The sequence below is a fragment of the Corvus moneduloides genome, chromosome 9 (genome assembly GCF_009650955.1).
Source record: "Corvus moneduloides isolate bCorMon1 chromosome 9, bCorMon1.pri, whole genome shotgun sequence".
In the NCBI taxonomy this organism is placed as follows: domain Eukaryota; kingdom Metazoa; phylum Chordata; class Aves; order Passeriformes; family Corvidae; genus Corvus; species Corvus moneduloides.
This window is the reverse complement of record NC_045484.1, coordinates 11,406,513-11,422,165: the sequence shown is the minus strand read 5'-3', so window position 1 is coordinate 11,422,165 and position 15,653 is coordinate 11,406,513. Positions and strand designations below refer to the sequence as shown.

Genomic DNA, 15,653 nt, shown 5'->3' with positions numbered 1-15,653 from the left:
AAAATCAAAGTAATATTATGAAAAGTTAATGTTTAGATATAAAACACTGAAGTATCAGCAGGTACTTTGGAAGATGTAATACAAGGTCACATTTAATTTACATCCAGACTGAGAAATCCTATTTAAAACACTCAGCAGTTAATAATTCCACTAAACTTAATGGGGCTAAATCATGTAAGCAACTTTACATTGCAATAAATATTGGATTCAGTCTAATCCTTGTACTTATTTACAGTTTTCCATTTTTATTTCTCAAGGGGAGCTTTCTCTTCAGATCCAATAGGAATATGTCCTCAGATCAGGAAGTGCAGCGACCTCAAAGTTCAGCTCTTGTATATGTATGTGTGTGTCTCCAACAAGACCCTGGGATTTTTCCATGTAAACCACCAGACTCACAGGACATGGAAGTAATTATCAGTAATTACAGGACTCCATAAAAATAGTTTACAAGCACTCGTACCCAAGATAGGATTTACAGCATTACAACTTCAATAAAATCTGATTTCAAATAAAAGAGTAAATAACTGGAAGATGATATGGAACCATTCATGTCAAGCAAGGCACAGAAGATCTGGAGATACAGAGGTCAGCATGGAGGTTTGACACAGTAACTGGATAGGCTCTTGCAGTTAGAAGCAGTAACTGATCCAAAATGTTTTCTCCAACAACAATAAGCAGTATCTTACTAAGCAACAGGCCTATCACGTCCTTTCTGAAGCATATTTATCAGTTTGCAACATCCTTCAGCATATCCCTGGTTTATCTTACCTATTTTCATCCAGTGCAGAGAATCCCTGTGCTGCACACAGACCTGATGACTAGATGTTATTCAAATACAGGGAGAGTCAGGAGTAGAAATTTAGCACTACAGTTCTTTCCATTCAGAAAAAACATTTTCAGCTTTTGAACAAAAGACTTTTCTCCTCTAGGAATCGCAAAATTTCTAGATTAAAATTTGAATATTTAGCTCCTAGTATGTTCAAGAGTTAGACTCCTTCCACTCCCTCTCTGCTGCCAGGCTACTGGACACACCTGCTAAGCACAGCACAGCAAAGAGTAAGCCACACTTACACTGTCCATGAGCCACATACAGCTCCTAGACAGCTTGGCTATCTTACAGTGGGAAATGTATTCCTACCATCTCAACAAGACGCCAAGCTGCAAACACACAGGTAAATAAAGCTTGGTCACTGTTCTGACTGATCTCCTTTACCCTTCTCTCTTCGTCTCCATATGACTCCACAACCAGCTCCTGCAAGCGGAGCATGACTTCTCACTCATCTACCAGGTGCAGCAATTTCAGAAATTACTCTTGAAAACCCAATTTATGCAGTTCTTCATTTTCCCACAATGAACATTGAGGTTCCATCTTTATCAGATGCAGACACAAGTAACCACTTTGCAAAAATACAGCCTTATCAGAAGAACTGTGCTTTGTGAGCATCATCATCTGATCGTCACCCTCATCTCAAATGTATCATTTATTCCCAAATTCTTTTGTAGAAGTAAGAAGACATTGTAACAGTTAACTGTAATTTATTATTCTCTATAAAGTATTAGAATTTGACATTATTTAGACATTCAGCTATTTTTTATCTTTAGCTCAATACTGTTCAAAATGTTTGCAGTATTTGCCCCAATACAGAAGTTGCTGTACTCAATAGTTCATATACATTTGCAAAATTTGGGGGTTTGCTGTTCAACACTCATATGAGCAATGCAAAAAAATCCTGGGATTCCACTTAAAACCTTTTACTTCAATTTTGTGGTCACCTAACCCAAAGAAATCACTAACACAGACACTTTCAGCAGAAATTAACATACCAATTTTTCTATGTGTACCAAAAAAAAATCTATCATTTGAGTGCAATAAACAAAAGGAAAGAAGGAATAAAAAATAATGTGTGATACCAGCACAGGTAAGAAAAGCTGCCTTTGAAGTTCAGCTACTCCTAGAGAAAACTTAGTGGAACAGTTTACTTTGCAACATAATGACAACCAAATGATCAACAAATCTACAAGGTTAAATAAGCAAGAAATTAATAATTTGAAACAATTCTCAGTTTTCCTTGTTAGGCTAGTTGTCCAAACAACAGCTGAAACAATATTAAACACAATAATTTCCCAATATTGTAACCATTTTGGAGGTAGGACATTTTCAAGTAAGCAACTTGAAAATGTTAGTAACTGCTCTTAAAATAGCTGGTAAATTTTACTAGTCAAAACTATCCAACAAAATAATTACTTTTTTTTTTTACTTACTATAGTTAATGTTTTCCCCTTTACCCAAACAGCCTGCAAAGTCTTACACAGGAGATAATGCTCTGATGCAACAACTCCAGATGCAAGTAAGCAGGAGCGTCACTGAAACTATCTATAAAGGCATCATTTCAACTTTCAAAAAGTTAACTGCTATTGTTCCAAAGCAGCTAGAAATTGGAAAACATACAGGTTGCTGTGCTGCTTCATCTTTCATTAGGTCTTCATAAACTTCCCCACCTTCATCTTCTCCATAGACACAATCATACAACTCCTCATCTTCCTCAACACCAGTTTCACTGAAAAGACGAGACAAGAAAAAAAAGCTATGCAGCACAGACAAAGTACCATCAGCTCTACAAGGGACTACTCACAGGAAAAGTTTCTACAGTAAACAAACAAATTAATTAATAGAATATCTAATGAAAATAACTCATTAAGGGAAATTAAGTCCATTAATTTTCTTTTCTCAATTAACTTAAAATAAATTTGTACAAAATCAACACAATACTGAAGACTACATTCATTTAGAACCACATGGAAACTAAACCAGACAGCAAAACCAATACATCAGGACAGTTTTGTCACAAGATACAATTCAGTTGCCCTCTTCTCTTTGACTCTTTTCCCACCACATCCAGTGAAGAGGAGCTGCCTCTCCTCATTGCCTGGCATCCCACTACACTGGGATATGAGACACTATTACAGTTCTGCCTGCCTGTCATGGATTAGCAAGCATAGTCCCAGAAGTGATGTTCTTGCAAAGAGGTGCTTACAGCTTCCTCTGTGACCTGACAGAACCTATCAGCTGGCCAGTTTGAATATGGACAATTCTTTGAGCCACTTAAAATTGTGACTGTCTCTGTGATCCACACTTAAGAATAGACACACCCCAGGCAGAGCTCTGTCTCGTTTCCAGTGCTGGGACAGGTGGCTGCAGGCCCCATGTGGGGGCCAGTGGGCCCGGCCCAGGCCCTGCTCAGGCCAGGCCAGGCCAGGCCATCCTGGAGCCGACGGGCCCTGTTCCACCTGCGGAACCCCCCCCCAGCCCTGCTGTGGGCAGCCGGAGCAGCTCGGCTCCCCCTCTCCAGGGCGGCCAAGATTCAGCTGAAGCTGCACCGCTGTCCGGCAGAGGTCATGTGTCCAACAGCAATACTCTTAATCCCAGGTGAGATTAACCCTTTTAGTGCTGTGGAGAGCTGAAAACCTGAGGGAAGAGAAAGAGGAGATGCTTAAAGCTGAAATTCAGTTGTGAAGCTATGACGTATCAGAGTACCCGTTGTAATTTCATGAAGGCATGGGGGGTGGAGCGTTTAACTTGTACTTGAGAGCAAAAGCACCTGCACTGAGATAGGCAGATGCTGAAGCAGCTGTAATTTCATGAGAAATTTGAACAGGGAGCGATGAGGACTTTTGCTCCAAATGGGAAAGGAGAAAACCTCAGTTCCTAGAGACGCTCCCAGAGATAGTCCTAAAGATGAAGATGAGGAAGACCCTTTGCTCCCAGGGAAGGAGGAGGGCCTCTGTTCTTAGAGATGAAATGCTCCCAGAGATGGGTGAAGAGAACTTTTGTTTCTGAACGGCTCAACTTTAAAATTGTACCCCAAAAAACTTCAAGAGTGGACCCTCGAAAGCAGTTGTGGGAAAAGCTGCAAGTCGGGGGGGGAAGGGACTCACATGCAAGCAGAGAACCAACCTGGGCGGCTGTCTCGTTGTGATAATGTTTTCATAGCATGGGCAAGAGAGACTCCTCTTCCTACATGGACTGAACAAGGTTATTATGGAAGTGATAAACAGACTGAACATCTCAAGGGTTGTCTTTTTACATTGTCAGTGGGAGAAGGGAGAAAGGTGGTGGGAGGAGAAGAGTTCTGAAGGTGTGGTATGATTTTTTTTTTTTTCTTCTTTTAGTTCTGTTAACAAACTTCTTTATATTCTTTCAAGTTTGGTGCCTGCTTTGCGTTTCTCCTAATTCTTCTCTCACAGAAGGTAAACAGTAATGAGTATTTTGGACCAGACCACTACACTGCCTGAAGAAAGGACTGGGGTAAAATACACCAAAGACTGCAGAGTCAGCACTGAGGTACTGTACCTCCACACCATAAACCAGGATCTGGATCATCTCATGCAACCTTCAGCTACACAAAAATGAAGAAAGAAATCAAACTGAAAATCAGACAGTCCAACGAAACTGAGTATGCACAAGCGATATCCTCCAGTTGCCCAAACTGCAGAAATAAAGCTGGAAGTCAATGCTCAACTCTACCCTCGGCTAATTCAACTTCATTACAATCAGCCCTGCTAGAGTGTTACTGACTTTGTGCTAGCGCTATATCAAGCCCATATCTTTCACTCATATTTCTTAGTGTATGTCTACAAAAGAACTCTAAAAGATGTTGAAAGCAGTTGTGTCACAATAATAATATAGAAACTGGATCAGATATCCTGACAATTTTGAGATTTTTCCTGCTGAAGACAACACTGAAATCCTTCAGAGTAAAAAACAACAGGTTAGTCCAACATCTCCATTTCCACTAGCAGTGATGGTGTGCTAGCACTTCACATTAAACACTGGCAGATGTCAGATGCCGCAGACACACTCCATTCTATCACCTCTGCTCCAGGGAAAAAAAGCTAGCAGAAAGGCAAGAGTAAGGATAGAAACATTTAACTACTATAGCTCTTTCTGACAAAAAGACTTAAATTAATTTTAAATTCTTTAGACACCATTTAAACTCAGGGACAATTAAATTAATTTCAAGTAAGCTTACTAAAAATTGATGGAAACTAAAAAATGTGGGCCATTTGCATCATTCAACAGCACATTTGTTTCTTATTCTTGAATTGCTTTCTCCACAATTGAGACAGCATGCAACTATTAAATTTCAGTTAATATTCATAATTAGTTGCACAAGAAGAGTTATGAATCAATTTCTTTGGTATGCTCTGTTAGCTTTTTTTTTTTAATGAAACACTGTCTCCCAGTGCTGAATTTATATACCCATTTAACAACTGGTGGAATTATTATTTTTAAACTGTTATAATGCCACCACATCTAAGAGATAAGGACACCACCTCTTGCCCACTTGGGTCTCAGAGGAGACTGCAACTCCCACTTTCTGCACACTTGGCTACACAGAGTGAAACAATTATCTATGAGACAGGTGGCTGCAGAGATGAGGACAAGCTTTGCAGGGAAAGTGATAAATTGAGCAATGCCAATCATGGTAAGGTTTCCCTTCTTTACAGGCAATGAAGAAAAAAAAATCCCTGGTGTGAACAGCAGCTTGTTTCTCACATTACAGCACATGACATGCAATGAGTGCTGGTGAACTTTGAGCCTTGGAACAGTGAGCTCCGATCTAGCCCTTGTCCAACATGATTCCTCACGGATCTTGAGAGATCCTAGCCATAGGATATAAGAGTATCCTGACAATCCTGCAAACACTTACCCAGAAGAGGTAAATGCACTCATATGAAGAATTTCACTGACCTTAGGGAAATGGTCCACTTGAATTAAGATCCAAACATGCATTTTCTTTCCAAGTTCAAGACAATTTCTTTGAGTCCCTTACAAGTGATCTTGCAATCTTCTGAAAGCTTTCTTATAGTACAGACAGGTAACTTAGAAATGCATTTTTTATTTACTTTGCTACCAGCAGCTTCTATGAAACATGCTGCTTTATATACACAAATGTATCACAATAATTCAAAAAAGTTTTCATAATTAATTCTTCCTGGTCAGCATAATGACTAACGAAATATTTACAAATGAAATAAATATCCCGTTCTCATTAAAACTATATGTTCCACAACACAATACAAACAATAGCATGCAACTGAAAGACAAAATCTTTAATTAATATATTAACAACATACTCTATTAAATCAGGAAGACCTTTGTAGATATCTTCATCATCAACACTTTCTTCTGTAGGGAAGGGCCTACAGAATGAAAAATAACATTAATTACAGATAGCAGTAGCCTAGTCATATAGTGGGCTTCTTTTTGATTTCCAAAATTTTCACCCAGATTATTGTATATGAATGTGTTTATACATTCCCCCCTTTTTCTGATGAACAGTATATGCGTATTTACACTTCGTTACGTGGATTGACACTTAATATAATACAAACCCTACTGCATGCAGTTGTTATAAATCACCACTATCATTGTCATTTTTGAACTGGGAAAAAAGGTCAAAACTTTCAGGTCTGGTTCAGGGTTTTTTGGTTTCTTTTTGAAAACAAGAATCTCACAAACTTGGCCAATTTTGCTGATTTTCTAGAAGCGAGAAAGAAGAGAAACCCCATTTGTCTTTACATAAATCAGCACTGCATCAGCTTGATTTATGATTCATGTGTCACGATTATCACACAAGTTCTGCAATACTGCTCCTCTGTTCACCTCCTGTTTCACCATGAGCAGGACACATAGCTCAGGCCCTTCAGTAAGGTAGCAGACAGCTTTTGTAACTCCTCAGAGGTCCAGAGCCTTGGTTAGCTGCTCATCTGGCAAAGTGGCTTACAGCTAGAGAAGTTCTTAGTGGGGGACACCACCTATCCTGCCTGTAACAACTTTTCCAAGGAGCATCACACCAAGAGGCCCTACTCCCACCATTCCCTATAGCAGTAACATACCTTATTCCTGTGCCTAATGCAATAGGAGTACGGGAAAGCTTTGAAAGTGTTTCTATCACCTGCAGAAAAAGGAAATAGAAACTATGATAAGTTGTAGAACAGAAGCAATAAAACATTTTGTTCTCGATTGTTTCATTATCAGCAGCACCACTTCAGATCAAATTATATAAACAGAGAAAATCTGGCTGTGCCAAACACAATTTGCAATTGGACCTGGATGCACTTGTAATCAAATTTGATCCTACAGACTGCTCGGAACAGTTGGGTTTCTTATTGTAGCTGCAGGAAGAACGGTTTTGAGCTTTGCCGCACGGTGGGCAGCAGAGGGAGCCACAGGCCAAGGCAGCAGAAGCCCCGGGGGGAACTGGCTGGGAGCGATCCGGGGGCCGAAGCTCAGCAACCTCGGGGGCCAAAGCTGAGCCAGCTCTCATCGGCCCCACAACCGAAGCTGCACAACGGAGCCCTGAACCCTTCTTCATTTTTGGAATACGGCAGCAGTCTGGAAGATCTCATTCTAAGAGAATACTCCTGTAACCGCGGAGGTTACACAGATAGCGAGGGAGAGCATCAGTAAGGGTAGAACACATACACGGTCACATACATGGAGTTGTTTTGTTGGCAATTGAATTAATACAAGACCTGCTTTGATTCTGCCTAGCATGTCCTCTCCGTCATAAATACTTACTCGTATACTCAGATATGCAAGTCTTATTTGCTAGAGAGAGAAAATGACCCAAAATTATACCCTGCCTGAATTTCCACACTTCCAACGACCAGGTTTCCCCTGAACTCCTCAGAAGTTTCAGCCTGTATCTTTTCAAATCAAAATCCAAATTAAGCTGAAATCTCCAAATAAGGCTTTTATCAGCAGTATCAAAATTCAGTACAACAATTCTACTTTTCTGCATTTCACAGGCATTTGGGAATAATCTCTACCATTTCGGTTTTTTATTTTTGAAGTTCTAATTACAAGACTACCCTGACCATGAAAGAGAGTTAAAAGTGCATCTCTCAAAGGAAGGAAAATTACATGTTTACACAGGAGAATGACAAAGTAAAAACCACAGAGAAATCTTACAAACTACAGAGCTTAAACTGAAGTTACAAAGCCTCCACAGTGAATCATATTTCATAGGCAGATGAGCAAAATCAAGAATTAACATTAGATTAATTCTGTGAAAGGAATATCTGGAATTCATTTAAGCTGCTGTGAAAATTAATGCCACAAAAAATTTCGTTTTGCCTTACAGCAAAGACAAAGAATAATAAAAACTAATAAATATGCCATTAACATAATCAAAGGTGGGGCACATACTTCCCCTATGAACAGAAGAAATGCAATATGGTCTAGAGTAAGCTTTAGAAATTGTGGATAAAAGTTGATTGAATAGATGACAAAATGATTAAAAACTATTTCACATTAATCAAAAGGTCAAAAGGGAAAAAGACTCCTTTAACAAGTCTTACTTTTGCAGGGGAGTTCTGGTTTCCGTAGCAGACCAGAACCTGCCTCTGCACACCTGCAAGAATCCCAGTGCAGAACTGCAAGGACCGCTGAGCCGCACAAGACAAGATGCTGTGGGATTCAATGGCAAAATGATCTGTCCTGACACATGGGTGGCACTGATTGGCAAAATTACAGGAGATTTAAGGGTTCTCGAAACAAAGAGGGGCAAGTCTGGTGAACTGAATATCCCTTACTTGTTTCAACACGGTATTTCCCAGCACACGAAAATCTTTTGCAAACTATTCCACCCACACAGACCCTTTTCCTTAGAGGGATTCTCACTTATCTAGCATAATCAAACCCAGTAGACACATGGCTTACTCTTCACAGCTAATTACAGTTGCTTCAAGGTAACAAAAAAAAAAACAAAAAAACAAAAAAAAAAGGCTGTACAAATAAAATTGTGAATTTTAGGTAGGTAACTAGCAAATGTTATTCCCAAAGTGTACTGCTAAATTATATTTTAGAGCTATCATTGTGAACACAAACAAAAGCAAGATTTACAAATGAGAGGAACAGAAAAACCTTTTCAGGAACTGATGTGAAAACTTGGAGGGGGCAGGCACGGAGACACACGATGACACCACACACACTGAGGAAGCCAGAGAAGCATTTACAAGAAAATGCACACAGAGAAAAGGACAGAGAAAGGAACTGTACGACTAGAGACAACAGAAGACTACAAGAATCTTCCCTGCTCTTAGAACAGAGACCATTAAGCACTCCAGTCTCTAGTTAAGATTAAAACACAGATACAACTTCCACAGAATAAAAGATAATGCTTACCCACTGAACCACTGCTATTAAACCACAGCTTAAAACAGCGCTGTCAAGAAACAGAACCATGTCTACCAAGGAGTATTTTTCTTGCAGTTGTGGCTTCCCTAAAGAATTCCAAGAAAAATATCAGGAATACTTGCACCAGTAAGTGTACATGAAATTACCACTTCTGGTCAACACACTTTTTCAAATCATATACATGCAAATGTATTTGCTCCAACAAAATGTGGGGCAAAACAAGATTCTCCTTCCACATGAAATTTCAGTTCTTTGGTTCTGAGACACTGAAGGAACAACTAAGAGTTTCCAAATTTCAAAGTTCATGGGGATAATTGCAGTTATGTAGTTATGGGCCGAGTTGCCTGAAATAGAATTTCAATAGTCATTCATCAAAACAAAATCAAACGCAGCAAAATGTCCAATTTTCAATAACTGACAAAGAAAGACTCAGGAGTTTTTCAGAACAGCACAAGTTTGAAGTCCTTTACAGTTGATGTGAGGGGACCTCTAATACAGTGCAAGTCTGAACTCCAAAAATTACAATGTACCATACACATTAAAGTCCCTAACATTCAATTTTGCACTTTTCATGTGCCTTTTTTTTTTGCTTTGCTCTCTTCCTTTCAGCAGAGCTTTAAACCCTTTTATGTGTTTAACCCTAAATGACTGCCCAGTTCTCTTCCAAAGCAAGGATTCTGACAAATGTCCCTGTTTGAATGAGGCTTAACTGGATCTTAGTTTAAGTGCAAAAATAGCACTCCTTGCTTGTCCAAAGTGCAGAACAACAAGGATTCCATGCCTGGTGCTGCTCTGCACCCAACAAATGTACCAAGGGCTGCAGAGCTTTGCGCACACACACTACTACTAGAACAGTCAGCAAAAAACAGGTACTGAATAAAGATTCCTAATTGACATTCTGGCCAGCTATGACACACAAAAAAAAGAAATATTTATACTCCAAAACATCCCACAACAACTACATTCTTTCACACTGAAAAACTCAGTAACTCCATGACTCTCCTGCAGGGAACCTGACACTGGGAGATATTAGCAAGAGGCTTCCAGGCATAAAAGGAAGCCTCACTGCGCCCACCCCAGCACAGCTCCTCTGCACTGCCTAACACCATCAGAGGTTAAGCAGGTCTTTAGAAGTCACATCAAAGTCACACTCCCTTCAAGAAGACGTGAATATCCAAGTTTGTTTTTCAATACATAGCCAGTTTATGCAAAATATGATACAAAATTCAAATCTACAGCCCTGGAAGAAGAAGCACACCTCAGCCTACACCCTGGTTAGTGGCTCTGCTCCTCATTCATGTTTCAGGCACTGTTGGCAAGAACAATAGTCTCACACTGTACATTAACTCTTTACTTCATTAATAACTCTAACAGCATTTTTTTGGCTTGGTATTTATTGTGGCTTCACTTGACTTACAGTTGTACGTCGGACTCTCCAGTTTATGTAAGAACTTTAATATGGCTTGCCAAAACATTATTTTGTAATTTCCTGCAGCCATACTCTTCAGTTAATCACATCAGATATTCCCGTGCCTGCTTACAGCAGCAGTACACAAGAGGGACTGTTTTACTTCTTTCCATAGCAGCAGTGTGTCTGAGTTTAAAATGTCCCTTTCTAAAGTATTTTGGTGGTGTCTCTTTTTAATCTTGTTTCTTTAAAAAGAACTTGCAAATCATGCAGTTAAAGAACAGATTGAGTACATTTTAAAAGTGCTTTTCCACTTTTAAAAGAAACAGAAGTAAATCATTTTGCAACTCACTGTCTCCCCAAACAAGCAATTCCGTGCTACTGACAGCTGCTGTAAGGACTACGCCCATATTTGTATTTCTGATGTTTACCTAAACTGAAAACACTAAGTGATCAACAAGTGTTGATGGCAACAGTTTCTTAGCTTATGCCAATAAAACCTAGAAAGACTCATTTGTGGTTGGATCATCAAAGCAGTTGCTTCCATGCAGGCACTTAAATCAGGATGTGTTTTCCTAAGACATGGTAAAAGTCAGCTCTGGGCAGATCATGAAAAACAAAAAGCCAATGCATACAGAAATCCAATGTTCCTAGAGAACACAAAGTCATACATTCTCTGCATCATGGGGTGAGGCTCTTATGAGGCCAATTTTAAGCGCCACATATCCAGGACACTTTAAAGCCAGAACTGCTAGTCATGCCCACAAGCTGAGTGAATTTCATGAAGCTGTTTTTACTCATACATCAGACTGATGAGGAGCAGGTGAAAGAGAAACATCATTTTATGTCTCTGTCACCCAGAGATAAGATTAAATTGCTATACATAAATATATTCTCAAATGACTTATATTAAGAAAGAAGGTTTATCATTTGCTACTGTAGAGTTTACCAGGCTCTGGACAACCTTAGATCAATACTTCATTTGGCACAGAAAGGGATGGGGGGGGCGGTTGAAACATACATTGATTAATATGTATTAATACTGTACACTAATCCATCACTAACCTTTGAACCAAAAGAACTCTAGGAACTGCTATATTTCCATTTTACTTGGTTAAAAAATGAAAAAGAAAAAAGAAAGAAAAAAAGAAAAGACATGTAGCCAGACAACTCCAGGGTGATCACACGCCTGCTGATCCAATGAGCATGTAAGTCCAAGTAAAGCGTGTTCGTAAGTTAAATTGAACATTTTCTCTCCATCTGCCTTATTCAAGTACCATGCTAGTAGTCTGTGTTGGTTCAGGTTAGTTTTAATCAAACCACAAGCCTCTAGGGAAGGAGAAAGGATGAAGACTTTTCAAAAAGGCAAAATAAATGAAAACTCGTTAAAATTAAAGGAAAGAAGGGAAGGGCAGGAGGGGAAACAGAGAGAGAGAAGAAAAAACATGACCTAAAAGTAAACCTTTGTTTCACATACTGGCACCTGTAACAGGCCCTTAAAAACAAAAACCAAGTTTCAAATGTCAGCTATGCAAACATGCCTCTATTAAAATACTGTTGTGGCATGCACTGAAGTGTCAAAGCCATACAGACACAAAGATATGAATGAAAATTTACAGCCTTGGCACCTGCACCAACACCTCCTTAGGAACGGGACAGACCTCCAGCAGGTAGAAATGCAATTGTCTGCGTTTCATTACACACAGCTTCACATACAGCTGTATCCCGATTTTCACCTCATTCAGATAATAAAATCCAGACTTTAGGTGTAGAGCACTGACAGGTGCAATCCAAAGGAAAGCCACAAATTTACTTTCCACTGGAGTAATCACCGGCTGCGGGATGCTGCCTGTTTTCTCACTCACATCACCTTCAGCCATCCTGATTCTGGCTCTCTTGTTGTCCATGTCCACTCTTCCATTTCCACTGAACTCCATCCTAAGGAAACACATCTGAAGACTACTTCATCCCTCTTTCCCATCAAGGCTTAGCACTGGCATAGTGGCAGTAAGGAAAACAGACTGACTGTCCCAGGGAACCATGGCAGAGAAATTCACAGCCCCAAGCCAAGTCTTTGTGACTGACAGAAGCCTGCCAGAAACTGTGAAAAAAAGGTTTGAAACCAGGTGCCAAATGCTTTCATGCAGAGGCAGCAAGGGTACGACTGCTATAAAAGCTGCTTTTGGCAGTCATGCACATTTCCTCTGAGCACTGAGCCTCAGCTCCATCTGCGAGAGAAGAGCTCAGAGGGGCTGTTGTGCTGCAGGGGGAAGCCTGGCTGGCTCTGGGCATGCAGACCTTCATACCCTACATGCATTGCCCTAGGAAAGTCTCATCTCATATGCATTTTCTCTAGTGTCTCCACAATGAAGTGGCAGGAAAGTTTCTCCAGAGTAAATAAATAAATAAATAAATCAAAAGACAAAAAAAATAGCCAAGACAAAAAAACTCCTGGGTGTTGCCGCTCTGTTCACAGATAAGCTAAATACAGAGATGCAAACCACGGGGACTTCAAAAGCCCTGGGGAATCAACAGCTACAGAAGATGCAACTTTTTCTCCAAAGCCTTGTAAGGAGGAGAGGTGAGATGGGCAGTTAGGTACCAGGAAGGCAGGCAGAGCTTGTAGAACATAGTTTTTCCAAGCCACTCAGAAAGATATGAGGACAGATGACCTGATGTCCAAAAGGACAGGTTGAGGCCAAGAATATTTACCCCTTGTAATAAAAATGGAACACCTGACATTAAGTTAGAAATGCCCAAAAGAAGAGTTCTGTTGTTTTCTTTTCACATCTCTAACTTACACCAAGCAACACTCAACGTCATATGTTTACATTACAGATGTGAAGTATCTACAGCAGGTCGGATGCCTCACTAACCAAATATCTCCTCCTCTTTTTGCAGACTGAACATTTGCAAATTTTACTCCTTTTATCAGAAGTGATAACTCTGACAATGCAAACTCTGGAACTAGAACAGTGGGACTGGCTGACAGAACTGCACACATGAATCCTAAACATTAAAGAAGGAGAAACAAAACCAAACACTCTCTGGGAATCTGTAAAACTCAATACCACGTTATTAGGACTACAATGAGCAAGTCTTGACTAATCAATATCCAACAATGGATACAAATGTATGTACACTTTAAAAAATGTGCTTAAAATGCCATTTTTCAAATTTTACGTCTCTGACAAGGCTACAGTTGCTAGTCCAAAAGCATGAACGGTTCCCTAGATGGCTCTGTTCTTACAAGGAAACGAGAAAGTTCCAACTGCACAAGCAGCACAGTCCTGCTCATTTCTTGGTTCATTTTGTCCTCAAGGCCGAAAGACACCCTAACACAAGCATGGAGGGAAGGAGTTCTAGCAGCTGCTTCCTGTCTGCAGCTCGTGGTTTTGATTCTTTGAATGCCTTCCAACCCTCACCATGCCTTCTGGGGTGTTAAGTTCGGGGCTGTTTTTTCAGTTGGGTTTTTTTCTTTCTTTTTAAGATCTTGCTTAAAGAATGGCAACCTTACTTCAAGCATTGCTGTGTTACGAACACTGCAACTAACAGCACGAGTGCAGGCTGCCTCAGAGCATACAGTTCTTCTAAGTGTGGAATAGAAGTTTGCCTTTTCTGGTGCATTTACTACATTTCCGGTTTTGCATGGAGGGCAAAAGAATACAAAAGGATATTCCTAGGACAGTACTGCAAAACCTATCTGCTATTAAGTCATTCCAGTCCCCTTCAGAATAAAGATTACAAGAATAACCTATACTTAGAAACAGCATCTTCGAGCTGCATTCAGCTTTGATCAAGTGCTTGTTTTCACTGCTTTTGGAACACTCTTATTGATGATACCATTTTTTTTACCATATTTTATAGGGGTCATAACAGTAATCAATCATGAAAGAAATCGCTTTTTCCTGCATTTTAAACAGGGTATTTTAATACAATCTTTTTCTTTTACCTAAATGTAAGCATTCCTTTTAAAATCCCTAATGACCAGAGAGATTACCAAAGGTGTTCAGACTGAACGTGTGGGGTTTTTTAAATAGGAATGAATATAAATCAATGCTCTGTGTTTTCCAAAGTTACATTTCTTTTGCTCCTGCCCTTTCATAGACTTCAAAAGACTATTTTTACATGTTTCAAAAAGAACAAGAAAATTCTCTAAACTGCAATCACCAGTTTGTACACTATGTAGATACATTTTGGGTGTTCTTGACCTTGGATGTCTAAAATTGGCATACAAATATTTTAGAAGGAAATTAGTGCTTTCATATTCATTATTGATTGCACCTCCAATACTGTTTTAGGTATGCATCCTGCAGTTTAAGTGATGTGTGGTTTCCTCACTCCCACTGTGTTATTTCACTTTAATATTTAAACAGATTTTTGTCAATTTTGATCCTAGCAAGAAAAACACTCAGAGGAGGCTGTGCAATGGAGTTTTCTTCCTCTCTTCTGGTAAAAGCAGAGGAAGAGTTTTTCTTCCTGTCTTGGGTGAACCAGTCACTGCCACACTTCTCCCTTTTCTGAGTTTACTTTAACCATTGACTATACAAATTTAACTAGTGTGTGGCTTTGCTTAGTGGCACCAAATCACTCCTGAACCATGAAATGAATTTACTCCAATACACAATCAATGAAAATAGGAATCTTTTTTATGGATAAATACACCCTATATATCCCCTTACTCTCTGCAAGAAAAAGAAATTTCCCTCCTACAGTGCAAAGGGAAGTGAGCTGCTCTCTTTGCTGCAATTGCCCTCCAACTCACTCACAGTGGCTCTCAAAAGCCCACAGCAATCTTTCAGGCCTCGCACTCTTAGGAGATCTCTCTACTCTACCAGAAGAGACAAGGGATTAGATCAGTCCAACAGAAAAGCACTTGCCTCGAACACTACAAAAAGATACACAGTAAAAAGGATGGCATAACTCTGACATTTCACTGTCTTCCACTCATTTTAAAAATCATCAGCTTTGACACAGGATTAAAAAAAAATCTAAACTTGAGAAGACATTCTGCAACGGAAGTGGCATTATCAGCTTCTA

The 15,653-nt window shown here is 39.6% G+C and overlaps 1 protein-coding gene across 3 annotated transcripts in view; it reads right to left on the bottom strand.

Moving 5' to 3' along the window:
• VAV3 (vav guanine nucleotide exchange factor 3) overlaps nucleotides 1–15,653 on the bottom strand; it is a 151,609-nt gene that overhangs the window by 91,464 nt on the left and 44,492 nt on the right. For all 3 annotated transcript variants that reach the window (XM_032117752.1, XM_032117754.1, XM_032117753.1), the window contains exons 3-5: nucleotides 6,901–6,959; nucleotides 6,139–6,204; nucleotides 2,450–2,558 (exon numbers count right to left, since the gene is read on the bottom strand). In XM_032117752.1, coding sequence (XP_031973643.1) covers nucleotides 2,450–2,558; nucleotides 6,139–6,204; nucleotides 6,901–6,959 — 234 coding nt within the window. The remainder of the gene's footprint in view (nucleotides 1–2,449; nucleotides 2,559–6,138; nucleotides 6,205–6,900; nucleotides 6,960–15,653) is intronic.